Raw genomic sequence first — 15,000 nt, 5'->3', positions numbered from 1 at the left:
GTTGTTGATGCTGTGGTTTTCCATAATAACTAAGTGGTTGTTGATGCTGTGGTTTCCCATAATAACTAAGGGGTTGTTGATGCTGTGGTTTCCCATAGTAACTAAGGGGCTGTTGATGCTGTGGTTTTCCATAGTAACTAAGGGGTTGTTGACGCTGTGGTTTCCCATAGTAACTAAGGGGTTGTTGATGCTGTGGTTTCCCATAATAACTAAGGGGTTGTTGACGCTGTGGTTTCCCATAGTAACTAAGGGGTTGTTGATGCTGTGGTTTCCCATAATAACTAAGGGGTTGTTGATGCTGTGGTTTCCCATAATAACTAAGGGGTTGTTGATGCTGTGGTTTCCCATAGTAACTAAGGGGTTGTTGATAGTAACTAAGGGGTTGTTGATGCTGTGGTTTCCCATAATAACTAAGGGGTTGTTGATAGTAACTAAGGGGTTGTTGATGCTGTGGTTTCCCATAATAACTAAGAGGTTGTTGATGCTGTGGTATCCCATAATAACTAAGGGGTTGTTGACGCTGTGGTTTCCATAGTGATGACCGCAGTGCGGAGCTGTTCCAGAAGCGTATCGACACAGCGACCCAGATGAGGTCAGTGCTGGGAGCCAATGAGAAGCCTAACTGCCTCATCATCGACGAGATCGACGGAGCACCCGCCGTAAGTCCCGCCCACAGCTCCGTCCCTGCCCTTCTATTGGACCACTCTCACCTAGCCTCATCTCAGAGTAATACCTCTCTCTCTCTCTCTGTGATTGGTCGGCAGGCTGCCATCAGCATCCTATTGGCCACTCTGAACAGGAAGGACAGCCAGGGGGCGGAGTCAGAGGCGGAGCCTCTAAAGAAGAAGAAGAAAAAAGAGTCGGTCCTCCTCCGACCAATCATCTGCATCTGTAACGACCTGTAAGAGACGGAGGGGGGGAGGGGTTTATCTCTATCTGTGATCTGATTGGTTCTCTGTCCTGTCAGGTATGTTCCAGCCCTGAGGCCTCTGAGGCAGCAGGCGTTTCTATTGGCCTTCCCCCAGACACAGCCTTCCCGCCTGGCACAGAGACTGGCTGAGGTAATCTTTGTTTTAATTTTCTTAGTGGTGATGCAACATGTCAGACCAGCCATGATGAGGGTCTTTATGTTAATGTGTGGGTTAGATCTCCAGGGGTCAGGGGTCATGAAGACTGACATGTCAGACCAGCCATGATGGGTGTCTTTATGTTAATGTGTGGGTTAGATCTCCAGGGGTCAGGGGTCATGAAGACTGACATGTCAGACCAGCCATGATGGGGGTCTTTATGTTAATGTGTGGGTTAGATCTCCAGGGGCCAGGGTATGAAGGCTGACATGGGGACTCTGATGGCTCTCTGTGAGAAGACGGACAACGACATCAGATCCTGCATAAACACACTGCAGGTACACACACACACACACACACACACACACACACACACACACACACACACACACACACACACACACACACACACACACACACACACACACTCACGCAGCAAACCAATTGCACACTGTGTTTCCAGACTATAAGAGTTACCATGTATTACAACAATATCAAGGGTCCAAACACTGATCCCTGAGGAACACCTGTCTGTACACATTCACTCACAGTTGACAACTGGGATGGAAAATGACTGAGAATGAGAGGAGTGGCAATATCGTCCTCTCAGCCATATCTTCTATGTTAGTCTACCAGAGAGTATGTGCCCTCAGGCCTGGAGGGAAGCTAAAGTCATTCCGCTGCCCATGAATAGTAAAGCCCTCTTTACTGGCTCATAGCCGACCAATCAGCCTGTTACCAACCCCAACATGCTGACCAATCAGCCTGTTACCAACCCTAACATGCTGACCAATCAGCCTGTTACCAACCCTTAGTAAACGATGCTCTTTACCACTAGGCAACCTGCTGCTATTTCAGTCAATGTTAAAAGCTGCATTTGAGTTCTATTTCTTCATCCCACTCCTGATAGGCTACCTGCCACCCCTGTGTGTTTATGTATGTTGATGACTCAACACTACAGGTCAGCTACAGCAAGGGAAATCATATTGATACAACAGTAGTTAAGATGGGGAGAAGTCTGTCCATTATAAATCACTGTAACACTTAACACAGATCCTGCAGTCAGTTTCAGAACATGTTGATACAACAGTAGTTAAGATGGGGGGGGGGGGGGGTCCGTTATAAATCACTATATATAGCTAACCTCTCTGGTAGCGTCCCACCTCGATAACAGCCAGTTAAATTGCAGAGCGCCAAATTCAAAACAACAGAAATCCCGTAATTAAAATTCCTGAAAACATATACAAGTATTATACACCATTTTAAAGATATAGTGTCCGATTTCAAAAAGGCTTTACTGCGAAAGCACACCATGCGATTATGTTAGGTCAGCACTAGTCACAGAAAACCATACAGCCATTTTCTAGCCAAGGAGAGGGCTCACAAAAGTCAGAAATAGCAATTAAAATTAATCACTTACCTTTGATGATCTTCATCTGGTGGCACTCCCAGGTCTCCATGTTAGACAAATGTTTGTTTTGTTTGATAATGTCCCTCTTTATGACCAAAAACCTCCTTTTTGTTTGCTCGTTTTGTCCAGTGATCCGAATGCACAAGGCGCGGGCACTAAGTCCTGAAGAAAAGTTTAAAAAAGTACAATAAAAGTTAGTAGAAACATGCCAAACAATGTTTAAAATCAATCCTCCGGTTGTTTTTGTCATAAATAATCAATAGTATTTCAACCGGACAAAAGCTCCGGCAATAGGAAAGGAGAAACAAGAAGCTGTCTTTACCTATGCAGTAGGTTGATGATGTGGTCTGTCTCTGTCTACCGATCAGGGCGCATGGCTGATGAATGGCAATTTCCACTGGCCACTGATTCAAAGTGCTGTATCTCCCTCATTTTTCAGAGGAAAAGCCTGAAACATTAAAGACTGGCCACATGTGGAATAGAGATCGTGACCTGGGTCCTAAGTCTTTGTATGGTGGATAGGCTTTCAATGGAAAAACAGCCTTTCAAAATAATAGTACTTCCTGGTTGGATTGTCCTCGGGTTTTCACCTGCCATATCAGTTCTGTTATACTCACAGACATTATTTTAACAGTTTTGGAATCTTTACAGTGTTTTCAATCCAAATCTACTAATTATATGCATGTCCTAGCTTCTGGGCCTGAGTTGCAGGCAGTTGAATTTGGGCTTTAATTCAGGCTTTTCATCCAAGATTCCAAATGCTGCCCCCTACTAGTGAAGTTAAGATGGGGAGAAGTCTGTCCATTATAAATCACTGTAACACTTAACAAAGAGCCTGTCGTCAGTTTCAGAACATATTGATACAACAGTAGTTAAGATGGGGAGAAGTCTGTCCATAAAGCGCTGCTCTGCCTGCAGGCCCTAGTTTCTACCTTTTTAACAACACTATCAACAAGGCAGGTCCCACAGGCCCTAGTTTCTACCTTCTTAACAGCACTATCAACAAGGCAGGTCCTAGTTTCTACCTTCTTAACAGCACTATCAACAAGGCAGGTCCTAGTTTCTACCTTCTTAACAGCACTATCAACAAGGCAGGTCCTACAGGCCCTAGTTTTGTCCCACCTAGACTACTGTTCAGTCGTGTGGTCAGGTGCCTCATAGAGGGACCTGGAAAAATTACAATTGGCTCAGAACAGGGCAGCACGGCTGGCTCTTAAAAGTACACAGAGAGCTAACATTAATGTCCATCTCTCCTGGCTCAAAGTGGAGGAGAGATTGACTTCATCGCTACTTGTTTTTGAATGAGGTGTTGACAAGCTGAATGAACCGAGCTGTCTGTTTAAACTACTGGCACACAGCTTAGACACCCATTCATACCCCACAAGACATGCCACCAGAGGTCTCTTCACAGTCCCCAAGTCCAGAACAGACTATGGGAGGAAAACAGTACTACATAGAGCCACTACATGGAACTCTATTCCACAGTACTACATAGAGCCATGACTACATGGAACTCTATTCCACAGTACTACATAGAGCCATGACCACATGGAACTCTATTCCACAGTACTACATAGAGCCATGACCACATGGAACTCTATTCCACAGTACTACATAGAGCCATGACTACATGGAACTCTATTCCACAGTACTACATAGAGCCATGACTACATGGAACTCTATTCCACAGTACTACATAGAGCCATGACCACATGGAACTCTATTCCACAGTACTACATAGAGCCATGACTACATGGAACTCTATTCCACAGTACTACATAGAGCCATGACCACATGGAACTCTATTCCACAGTACTACATAGAGCCATGACCACATGGAACTCTATTCCACAGTACTACATAGAGCCACTACATGGAACTCTATTCCACATCAGGTAACTGATGCAGCAGGAGAATCAGATTGGCAGGAACTAATTAGGATCTGTAATAAATACACATACAATTGGTAAATGGAAGAGACCGCTAGATGTGTTGTAGTTCCTCCACGGTCGAGGGAAGAGACAGCTGGACGTGGTAATGTGTTGTAGTTCCTCCACGGTCGAGGTTAGAGACAGCTGGACGTGGTAATGTGTTGTAGTTCCTCCACGGTCGAGGTTAGAGAGCTGGACTTGTTAACGTGTTGTGTTGTAGTTCCTCCACGGTCGAGGGAAGAGACAGCTGGACGTGCAGTCGGTCCAGTCCATGAGGATCGGTCAGAAGGATCAGAATAAAGGACTGTTCAACCTCTGGCAGGAGATCTTCCAACTGCCGCGCATCAAACGGTATTATAACAAACTATGCTATTGATAACCATAACTAACTAACTATTTGTCTTCCTGGTTGACCATATTTGGTGTCTTCCTGGTTGACCATATTTGGTGTATAGGAAGCGTGTGGGCGAGGAGCTGGAGGAGGGCCTTAGAGAAGGAGGCGGGGCCGAGAGACTACAGCACATCCTTCACCTGGCCTCTTCCACCGGAGAGCACGACAAACTCACACAGGTACACCCAGGTACACACACCCTCACACAAACACACACAGTCCCACACACACAGACACACAGTCTCTTCCATAGCAGGACAGCACACAGCAGGACAGCACACAGCAGGACAGTACACAGTAGGACAGTATGCAGCAGGACAGTAGGACATGCACACAGTAGGACATCACACAGTAGGACAGTATGCAGCAGGACAGTAGGACAGCACACAGTAGGACAGTACACAGTAGGACAGCAGACAGTATGCAGTAGGACAGTATACAGTAGGACAGTATACAGTAGGACAGTATACAGTAGGAGGGCAGGACAGTATACAGCAGGACAGTAGGACAGTATACAGCAGGACAGTATACAGTAGGACAGTATACAGTAGGACAGTATACAGCAGGACAGTATACAGCAGGACAGTATACAGCAGGACAGTAGGACGGTATACAGCAGGACAGTATACAGTATACAGTAGGACAGTATACAGCCGGACAGTATACAGCCGGACACTATACAGCAGGACACTAGGACAGTATACAGTAGGACAGTATACAGTAGGACAGTATACAGTAGGACAGTATACAGTAGGACAGTATACAGTATACAGCAGGACAGTATACAGCAGGACAGTATACAGCAGGACAGTATACAGCAGGACACTAGGACAGTATACAGTAGGACAGTATACAGTATACAGCAGGACAGTATACAGCAGGACAGTATACAGTAGGACAGTATACAGCAGGACAGAATACAGCAGGACAGTAGGACAGTATACAGCCGGACAGTATACAGCCGGACAGTATACAGCCGGACACTATACAGCCGGACACTATACAGCAGGACACTAGGACAGTATACAGCAGGACAGTATACAGTAGGACAGTATACAGCAGGACAGTATACAGCTTGACAGCAGGACAGTATACAGCAGGACAGTATACAGCAGGACAGTATACAGCCGGACAGTATACAGTAGGACAGTATACAGCAGGACAGTATACAGTAGGACAGTAGACAAGTATATAGTAGGGCAGAATACAGCAGGGCAGTAGGACAGTATACAGCAGGACAGTATACAGTAGTACCATATACAGCAGGACAGTAGGACAGTATACAGCAGGACAGTATACAGCAGGACAGTATACAGTAGGACAGTATACAGTAGGACAGTATACAGCAGGACAGTAGTACGGTATACAGTAGGACAGTATACCGTAGGACAGTAGGACGGTATACAGCAGGACAGTAGGACAGTATACAGTAGGACAGTATACAGTAGGACAGTATACAGTAGGACGGTATACAGCAGGACAGTATACAGCAGGACAGTATACAGCAGGACAGTATACAGCAGGACAGTAGTATGGTATACAGCAGGAAAGTAGGACAGTATACAGCCGGACATTATACAGCAGGACACTATACAGCAGGACAGTAGGACAGTATACAGTAGGACAGTATACAGTAGGAGAGCAGGACAGTATACAGTAGGACAGTATACAGTAGACAGTATAATATAGGACAGTTTACAGTAGGAGAGCAAGACGGTATATAGCAGGACCGTATACAGTAGGACAGTATACAGCAGGACAGTATACAGCAGGACAGTAGGACAGTATACAGTAGGACAGTATACAGTAGGAGAGCAAGACAGTATATAGCAGGACCGTATACAGTAGGACAGTATACAGTAGGACAGTATACAGCAGGACAGTATACAGCAGGACAGTATACAGCAGGACAGTAGGACAGTATACAGCAGGACTGTATACAGCAGGACAGTATACAGCAGGACAGTATACAGCAGGACAGTAGGACAGTATACAGTAGGACAGTATACAGCAGGACAGTAGGACAGTATACAGTAGGACAGTATACAGTAGGACAGTATTCAGTTGGACAGTATACAGCAGGACAGTATACAGTAGGACAGCAGGACAGTATACAGCAGGACAGTATACAGTAGGACAGCAGGACAGTATACAGTAGGACAGCAGGACAGTATACAGTAGGACAGTATACAGTAGGACAGTATACAGTAGGACAGCAGGACAGTATACAGCAGGATAGTATACAGTAGGACAGCAGGACAGTATACAGCAGGACAGTATACAGTAGGACAGCAGGACAGTATACAGTAGGACAGTATACAGCAGGACAGTATACAGTAGGACAGTATACAGTAGGACAGCAGGACAGTATACAGTAGGACAGCAGGACAGTATACAGCAGGACAGTATACAGCAGGACAGTAGGACAGTATACAGCAGGACAGTATACAGCAGGACAGTATACAGTAGGACAGTATACGGTAGGACCGTATACAGCAGGACAGTATACAGCAGGACAGTATACAACAGGACAGTAGGACAGTATACAGCAGGACAGTATACAGCAGGACAGTATACAGCAGGACAGTATACAGCAGGACAGTATACAGTAGGACAGTATACAGCAGGACCGTATACAGCAGGACAGTATACAGCAGGACAGTATACAGCAGGATAGTATACAGCAGGACAGTATACAGCAGGACAGTATACAGCAGTACAGCAGGACAGTATACAGCAGGACAGTAGGACAGTATAAAGCAGAAAAGTATACAGCAGGTCAGTATACAGCAGGATAGTATACAGCAGGACAGTATATAGCTTGACAGCAGGACAGTATACAGCAGGACAGTAGGACAGTATAAAGCAGAAAAGTATACAGCAGGTCAGTATACAGCAGTACAGTATACAGCAGGACAGTATACAGCAGGACAGTATACAGCAGGACAGTATACAGCAGGACAGTATACAGTAGGACAGTATACAGCAGGACAGTATACAGCAGGACAGTATACAGTAGGACAGTATACAGCAGGATAGTATACAGCAGGACAGTATACAGCAGTACAGCAGGACAGTATACAGCAGGACAGTAGGACAGTATAAAGCAGAAAAGTATACAGCAGGTCAGTATACAGCAGTACAGTATACAGCAGGACAGTATACAGCAGGACAGTATACAGCAGGACAGTATACTGCAGGACAGTATACAGTAGGACAGTATACAGCAGGACAGTATACAGTAGGACAGTAGACAAGTATACAGTAGGACAGTATACTGCAGGACAGTATACAGTAGTACCATATACAGCAGGACAGCAGGACAGTATACAGTAGGACAGCATACAGTAGGACAGTATACAGTAGGACAGTATACAGCAGGACAGTATACAGCAGGACAGTAGGACAGTATACAGTAGGACAGTATACAGTAGGACAGTAGGACGGTATACAGCAGGACAGTATTACAGCAGGACAGTAGGACAGTATACAGTAGGACAGTATACAGTAGGACAGTATACAGTAGGACAGTAGGACGGTATACAGCAGGACAGTATACAGCAGGACAGTATACAGCAGGACAGTAGTATGATATACAGCAGGAAAGTAGGACAGTATACAGCCGGACAGTATACAGCAGGACACTATATAGCAGGACAGTAGGACAGTATACAGTAGGACAGTATACAGTAGGAGAGCAGGACAGTATACAGTAGGACAGTATACAGTATGACAGTATACAGCAGGACAGTAGGACAGTATACAGTAGGACAGTATACAGTAGGAGAGCAAGACAGTATACAGCAGGACCGTATACAGTAGGACAGTATACAGCAGGACAGTATACAGTAGGACCGTATACAGCAGGACAGCAGGACAGTATACAGCAGGACAGTATACAGTAGGACAGCAGGACAGTATACAGTAGGACAGTATACAGTATACAGCAGGACCGTATACAGCAGGACCGTATACAGCAGGACAGTATACAGCAGGAATATATACAGCAGGACAGTATAGAGTAGGACAGTAGGACAGTATACAGTAGGACAGTATACAGTAGGACAGTATACAGCAGGACAGTATACAGCAGGACAGTATACAGTAGGACAGTACACAGTAGGGCAGTATACAGCAGGGCAGTAGGACAGTATACAGCAGGACAGTATACAGTAGTACCATATACAGCAGGACAGTAGGACAGTATACAGCAGGACAGTATACAGTAGGACAGTATACAGTAGGACAGTATACAGTAGGACAGTATACAGCAGGACAGTATACAGCAGGACAGTAGTACGGTATACAGTAGGACAGTATACCGTAGGACAGTAGGACGGTATACATCAGGACAGTAGGACAGTATACAGTAGGACAGTATACAGTAGGACAGTATACAGTAGGAACGTAGGACGGTATACAGTAGGACGGTATACAGCAGGACAGTATACAGCAGGACAGTATACAGCATGACAGTATACAGCAGGACAGTAGTATGGTATACAGCAGGAAAGTAGGACAGTATACAGCCGGACATTATACAGCAGGACACTATACAGCAGGACAGTATACAGTAGGACAGTATACAGTAGGAGAGCAGGACAGTATACAGTAGGACAGTATAATATAGGACAGTTTACAGTAGGAGAGCAAGACAGTATATAGCAGGACCGTATACAGTAGGACAGTATACAGCAGGACAGTATACAGCAGGACAGTATACAGCAGGACAGTATACAACAGGACAGCAGGACAGTATACAGCAGGACAGTATACAGCAGGACAGTATACAGCAGGACAGTAGGACAGTAGGACAGTATACAGTAGGACAGTATACAGCAGGACAGTATACAGCAGGACAGTATACAGCAGGACAGTATACAGCAGGACAGCAGGACAGTAGGACAGTATACAGTAGGACAGCATACAGCAGGACAGTAGGACAGTATACAGCAGGACAGTATACAGTAGGACAGTATTCAGTTGGACAGTATACAGCAGGACAGTATACAGTAGGACAGCAGGACAGTATACAGCAGGACAGTATACAGCAGGACAGTATACAGTAGGACAGCAGGACAGTATACAGTAGGACAGTAGGACAGCATACAGTAGGACAGCAGGACAGTATACAGCAGGACAGTAGGACAGTATACATTAGGACAGTATACAGCAGGACAGTATACAGTAGGACAGCAGGACAGTATACAGCAGGACAGTAGGACAGTATACAGCAGGACAGTAGGACAGTATACAGCAGGACAGTATACAGCAGGACAGTATACGGCAGGACAGTATACAGCAGGACAGTATACAGCAGGACAGTATACAGCAGGACAGTAGGACAGTATACAGCAGGACAGTATACAGCAGGACAGTATACAGCAGGACAGCATACAGTAGGACAGTAGGACAGTATACAGTAGGACAGTATACAACAGGACAGTAGGACAGTATACAGCAGGACAGCATACAGCAGGACAGTATACAGCAGGACAGTATACAGCAGGACAGTAGGACAGTATACAGTAGGACAGTATACAGTAGGACAGTATACAGCAGGACCGTATACAGCAGGACAGTATACAGCAGGACAGTATACAGCAGGATAGTATACAGCAGGACAGTATACAGCAGGACAGTAGGACAGTATACAGCAGGACAGTATACAGCAGGACAGTATACAGCAGGACAGTATACAGCAGGACAGTATACAGCAGGATAGTATACAGCAGGACAGTATACAGCAGGACAGTAGGACAGTATACAGCAGTACAGCAGGACAGTATACAGCAGGACAGTAGGACAGTATACAGCAGAAAAGTATACAGCAGGTCAGTATACAGCTTGACAGCAGGACAGTATACAGCTTGACAGCAGGACAGTATACAGCAGGACAGTATACAGCAGGACAGTATACAGTAGGACAGTATACAGCAGGACAGTATACAGCAGGACAGTATACAGCAGGACAGCAGGACAGTATACAGCAGGACAGTATACAGCAGGACAGTAGGACAGTATACAGCAGGACAGTATACAGCAGGATAGTATACAGCAGGACAGTATACAGCAGGACAGTATACAGCAGGATAGTATACAGCAGGACAGTATACAGCAGGACAGTAGGACAGTATACAGCAGTACAGCAGGACAGTATACAGCAGGACAGTAGGACAGTATACAGCAGAAAAGTATACAGCAGGTCAGTATACAGCTTGACAGCAGGACAGTATACAGCTTGACAGCAGGACAGTATACAGCAGGACAGTATACAGCAGGACAGTATACAGTAGGACAGTATACAGCAGGACAGTATACAGCAGGACAGTATACAGCAGGACAGTATACAGCAGGACAGTATACAGCAGGACAGTATACAGTAGGACAGTATACAGCAGGACAGTATACAGTAGGACAGTAGACAAGTATACAGCAGGACAGTATACAGCAGGACAGTATACAGTAGTACCATATACAGCAGGACAGTAGGACAGTATACATCAGGACAGTATACAGTAGGACAGTATACAGTAGGACAGTATACAGTAGGACAGTATACAGCAGGACAGTAGTACAGTATACAGTAGGACGGTATACAGTAGGACGGTATACAGTAGGACAGTATACAGCAGGACAGCAGGACAGTATACAGTAGGACAGTATACAGTAGGACAGTATACAGTAGGACAGTAGGACGGTATACAGCAGGACAGTATACAGCAGGACAGTATACAGCAGGACAGTATACAGCAGGACAGTAGTATGGTATACAGCAGGAAAGTAGGACAGTATACAGCCGGACAGTATACAGCAGGACACTATACAGCAGGACAGTAGGACAGTATACAGTAGGACAGTATATAGTAGGAGAGCAGGACAGTATACAGTAGGACAGTATACAGTAGGACAGTATACAGCAGGACAGTAGGACAGTATACAGTAGGACAGTATACAGTAGGAGAGCAAGACAGTATACAGCAGGACCGTATACAGTAGGACAGTATACAGCAGGACAGTATACAGTAGGACCGTATACAGCAGGACAGTAGGACAGTATACAGCAGGACAGTATACAGTAGGACAGCAGGACAGTATACAGTATACAGTAGGACAGTATACAGCAGGACCGTATACAGCAGGACCGTATACAGCAGGACAGTATACAGCAGGACAGCACACAGTAGGACAGTATACAGTAGGACAGTAGGACAGTATACAGTAGGACAGTATACAGCAGGACAGTATACAGCAGGACAGTATACAGTAGGACAGTACACAGTAGGACAGTATACAGCAGGACATTAGGACTGTATACAGTAGGACCGTATACAGCAGGACAGTATACAGCAGGACAGTATACAGCAGGACAGTATACAGCAGGACAGTATACAGCAGGACAGTATACAGCAGGATAGTATACAGCAGGATAGTATACAGCAGGACAGTAGGACAGTATACAGCAGGACAGTATACAGCAGGACAGTATACAGCAGGACAGTAGGACAGTACAGTAGGACAGTATACAGTAGGACAGTATACAGTAGGACAATATACAGCAGGACAGTAGTACAGCAGGACAGTAGGACAGTATACAGTAGGACAGTATACAGCAGGACAGTATACAGCAGGACAGTAGGACAGTATACAGTAGGACAGTATACAGCAGGACAGTAGGACAGTATACAGTAGGACAGTATACAGCAGGACAGTATACAGCAGGACAGTATACAGCAGGACAGTATACAGTAGGACAGGACAGTATACAGCAGGACAGTATACAGTAGGACAGTATACAGTAGGACAGTATACAGTAGGACAGCACACAGTAGGACAGCACACAGTAGGACAGCACACAGTAGGACAGCATACAGCAGGACAGCACACAGCAGGACAGCACACAGCAGGACAGCACACAGCAGGACAGCACACAGCAGGACAGCACACAGCAGGACAGCACACAGCAGGACAGCACACAGCAGGACAGCACACAGCAGGACAGCACACAGCAGGACAGCACACAGCAGGACAGCACACAGTAGGACACAGCAACCTCTCTCTCTCTCCCACCACCTCTCTCTCTCTGTCTCCCTCCTCCTCCATCTCTCTCTGTCTCCCTCCTCCCTCCTCCATCTCTCTGTCCCTCCTCCTCCTCCTCCTCTGTCTCTCTGTCCCTCCTCCTCCTCTCTCTGTCTCCCTCCTCCTCTGTCTTTATGTGGATGAGATGTAGTCTGGAGAATGTATATCCTGGTAGATGTGTTCCAGTCTACTTTTTAAATGGAGAAATCTAATCAGAGAACATGTTGCTATTGGGACCTAACCTCTATTAATATCTCTCCTTCCTCCCTCCTCGACCTCTCTCTCTCCATCTCTCTCTGTCTCTCTCCTCCTCCATGTCTCTGTCCCTCCTCCTCCTCCACCTCTCTCTGTCTCCCTCCTCCCTCCTCCATCTCTCTGTCCCTCCTCCTCCTCCTCTCTCTCTGTCTCCCTCCTCCTCCTCCATCTCTCTGTCTCTCTTTTTAAATGGAGAAATCTAATCAGAGAACATGTTGCTATTGGGACCTAACCTCTATTAATATCTCTCCCTCCTCCATCTCTCTGTCCCTCCTCCTCCTCCACCTCTCTCTGTCTCCCTCCTCCTCTGTCTTTATGTGGATGAGATGTAGTCTGGAGAATGTATATCCTGGTAGATGTGTTCCAGTCTACTTTTTAAATGGAGAAATCTAATCAGAGAACATGTTGCTATTGGGACCTAACCTCTATTAATATCTCTCCCTCCTCCCTCCTCGACCTCTCTCTGTCCCCCCTCTCTCTCTCCTCCACGATCTCTCTCTCCTCCTCGACCTCTCTCTGTCCCTCCTCCTCCATCTCTCTCCCCCTCTCTATCTGTCTCTCTCTCTCCCCCTCTATCTCTCTCTGTCCCTCCTCCTCCATCTCTCTCTCTCCCCCTCTCTATCTGTCTCTCTCTATGTCCCCTCTCTCTCCCTCCTCCTCCATCTCGCTTTGTCTCTCTCTCTCCCCCTCTCTCTCTCTCTCTGTCTCTCGCTCTGTCTCTATCTCTCTCTCTGTCTCTCCCTCCTTCTATCTCTCCCTCCCCCTCTCTATCTCTCTCTGTATCTTTCTCCCTCCTCTCTCTATCCCTCCCCCTCCCCCTTCTCTCTCTCTCTGTTCCCAGGGTCTCTATGATAACTTCCTGTCTATGCGTGTTAAGGACCCCGGTCTTGGCAGAGTGTGTCAGGCTCTGGATTGGTTGGGCTTCTCAGATGGGTTGACCCAGGCCATGCTGCAAGGACAAAACTTCTCTCTGCTGCGATACCAGCCCTTCCTCCCCGCAGCTTTCCACTTCCTGTTTGCTCACACACACGTCCCCCGCATCAACTACCCCCACAGCCAGTACGAGGTACACACACAAAACCTGGGCTTAGAAAGAATGTGGTGTTCCTCTGGGTTCTATTCTAGGAACAGATAGATAGAATGAGGTGTTCCTCAGGGTTCTATTCTAGGAATAGATAGATAGAATGCGGTGTTCCTCAGGGTCCTATTCTAGGAATAGATAGATAGAATGAGGTGTTCCTCAGGGTTCTATTCTAGGAATAGATAGAATGCGGTGTTCCTCAGGGTTCTATTCTAGGAATAGATATAATATGGTGTTCCTCTGGGTTCTATTCAACGAATAGATATATAGAATGTGGTGTTCCTCAGGGTCCTATTCTAGGAATAGATAGATAGAATGTGGTGTTCCTCAGGGTTCTATTCTAGGAATAGATAGATAGAATGTGGTGTTCCTCACGGTTCTATTCTAGGAATAGATAGATAGAATGTGGTGTTCCTCAGGGTTCTATTCTAGGAATAGATAGATAGAATATGGTGTTCCTCGGGGTTCTATTCTAGGGAATGATAGATAGAATGTGGTGTTCCTCAGGGTTCTATTCTAGGAATAGATAGAATGTGGTGTTCCTCAGGGTTCTATTCTAGGAATAGATAGATAGAATGTGGTGTTCCTCTTGGTTCTAGTCTAGGAACAGAAAGATAGAATGTGTTGTTCCTCAGGGTTCTATTCTAGGAATAGACAGATAGAATGTGGTGTTCCTCTTGGTTCTATTCTAGGAACAGATAGATAGAATGTGGTGTTCGTCTGGGTTCTATTCTAGGAACAGATAGATAGAATGTGGTGTTCCTCTTGGTTCTATTCTAGGAATA

General features: G+C 45.9%; 1 protein-coding gene across 1 annotated transcript in view; it reads left to right on the top strand.

Annotated features, from left to right (window-relative positions):
- The window catches only part of LOC135535925 (chromosome transmission fidelity protein 18 homolog), a 54,848-nt gene that overhangs the window by 37,474 nt on the left and 2,374 nt on the right, over nt 1-15,000 (top strand). The window contains exons 10-16 of the mRNA XM_064962328.1: nt 536-659; nt 765-901; nt 968-1,061; nt 1,307-1,405; nt 4,630-4,760; nt 4,865-4,979; nt 13,976-14,200. Of these exons, the coding sequence (XP_064818400.1) occupies nt 536-659; nt 765-901; nt 968-1,061; nt 1,307-1,405; nt 4,630-4,760; nt 4,865-4,979; nt 13,976-14,200 (925 nt within the window). The remainder of the gene's footprint in view (nt 1-535; nt 660-764; nt 902-967; nt 1,062-1,306; nt 1,406-4,629; nt 4,761-4,864; nt 4,980-13,975; nt 14,201-15,000) is intronic.

This window comes from Oncorhynchus masou, unplaced genomic scaffold (genome assembly GCF_036934945.1).
Source record: "Oncorhynchus masou masou isolate Uvic2021 unplaced genomic scaffold, UVic_Omas_1.1 unplaced_scaffold_532, whole genome shotgun sequence".
NCBI lineage: Eukaryota > Metazoa > Chordata > Actinopteri > Salmoniformes > Salmonidae > Oncorhynchus > Oncorhynchus masou.
Note: the sequence above shows the minus strand (reverse complement) of the source record. Positions and strands in the feature narration are given on the sequence as shown.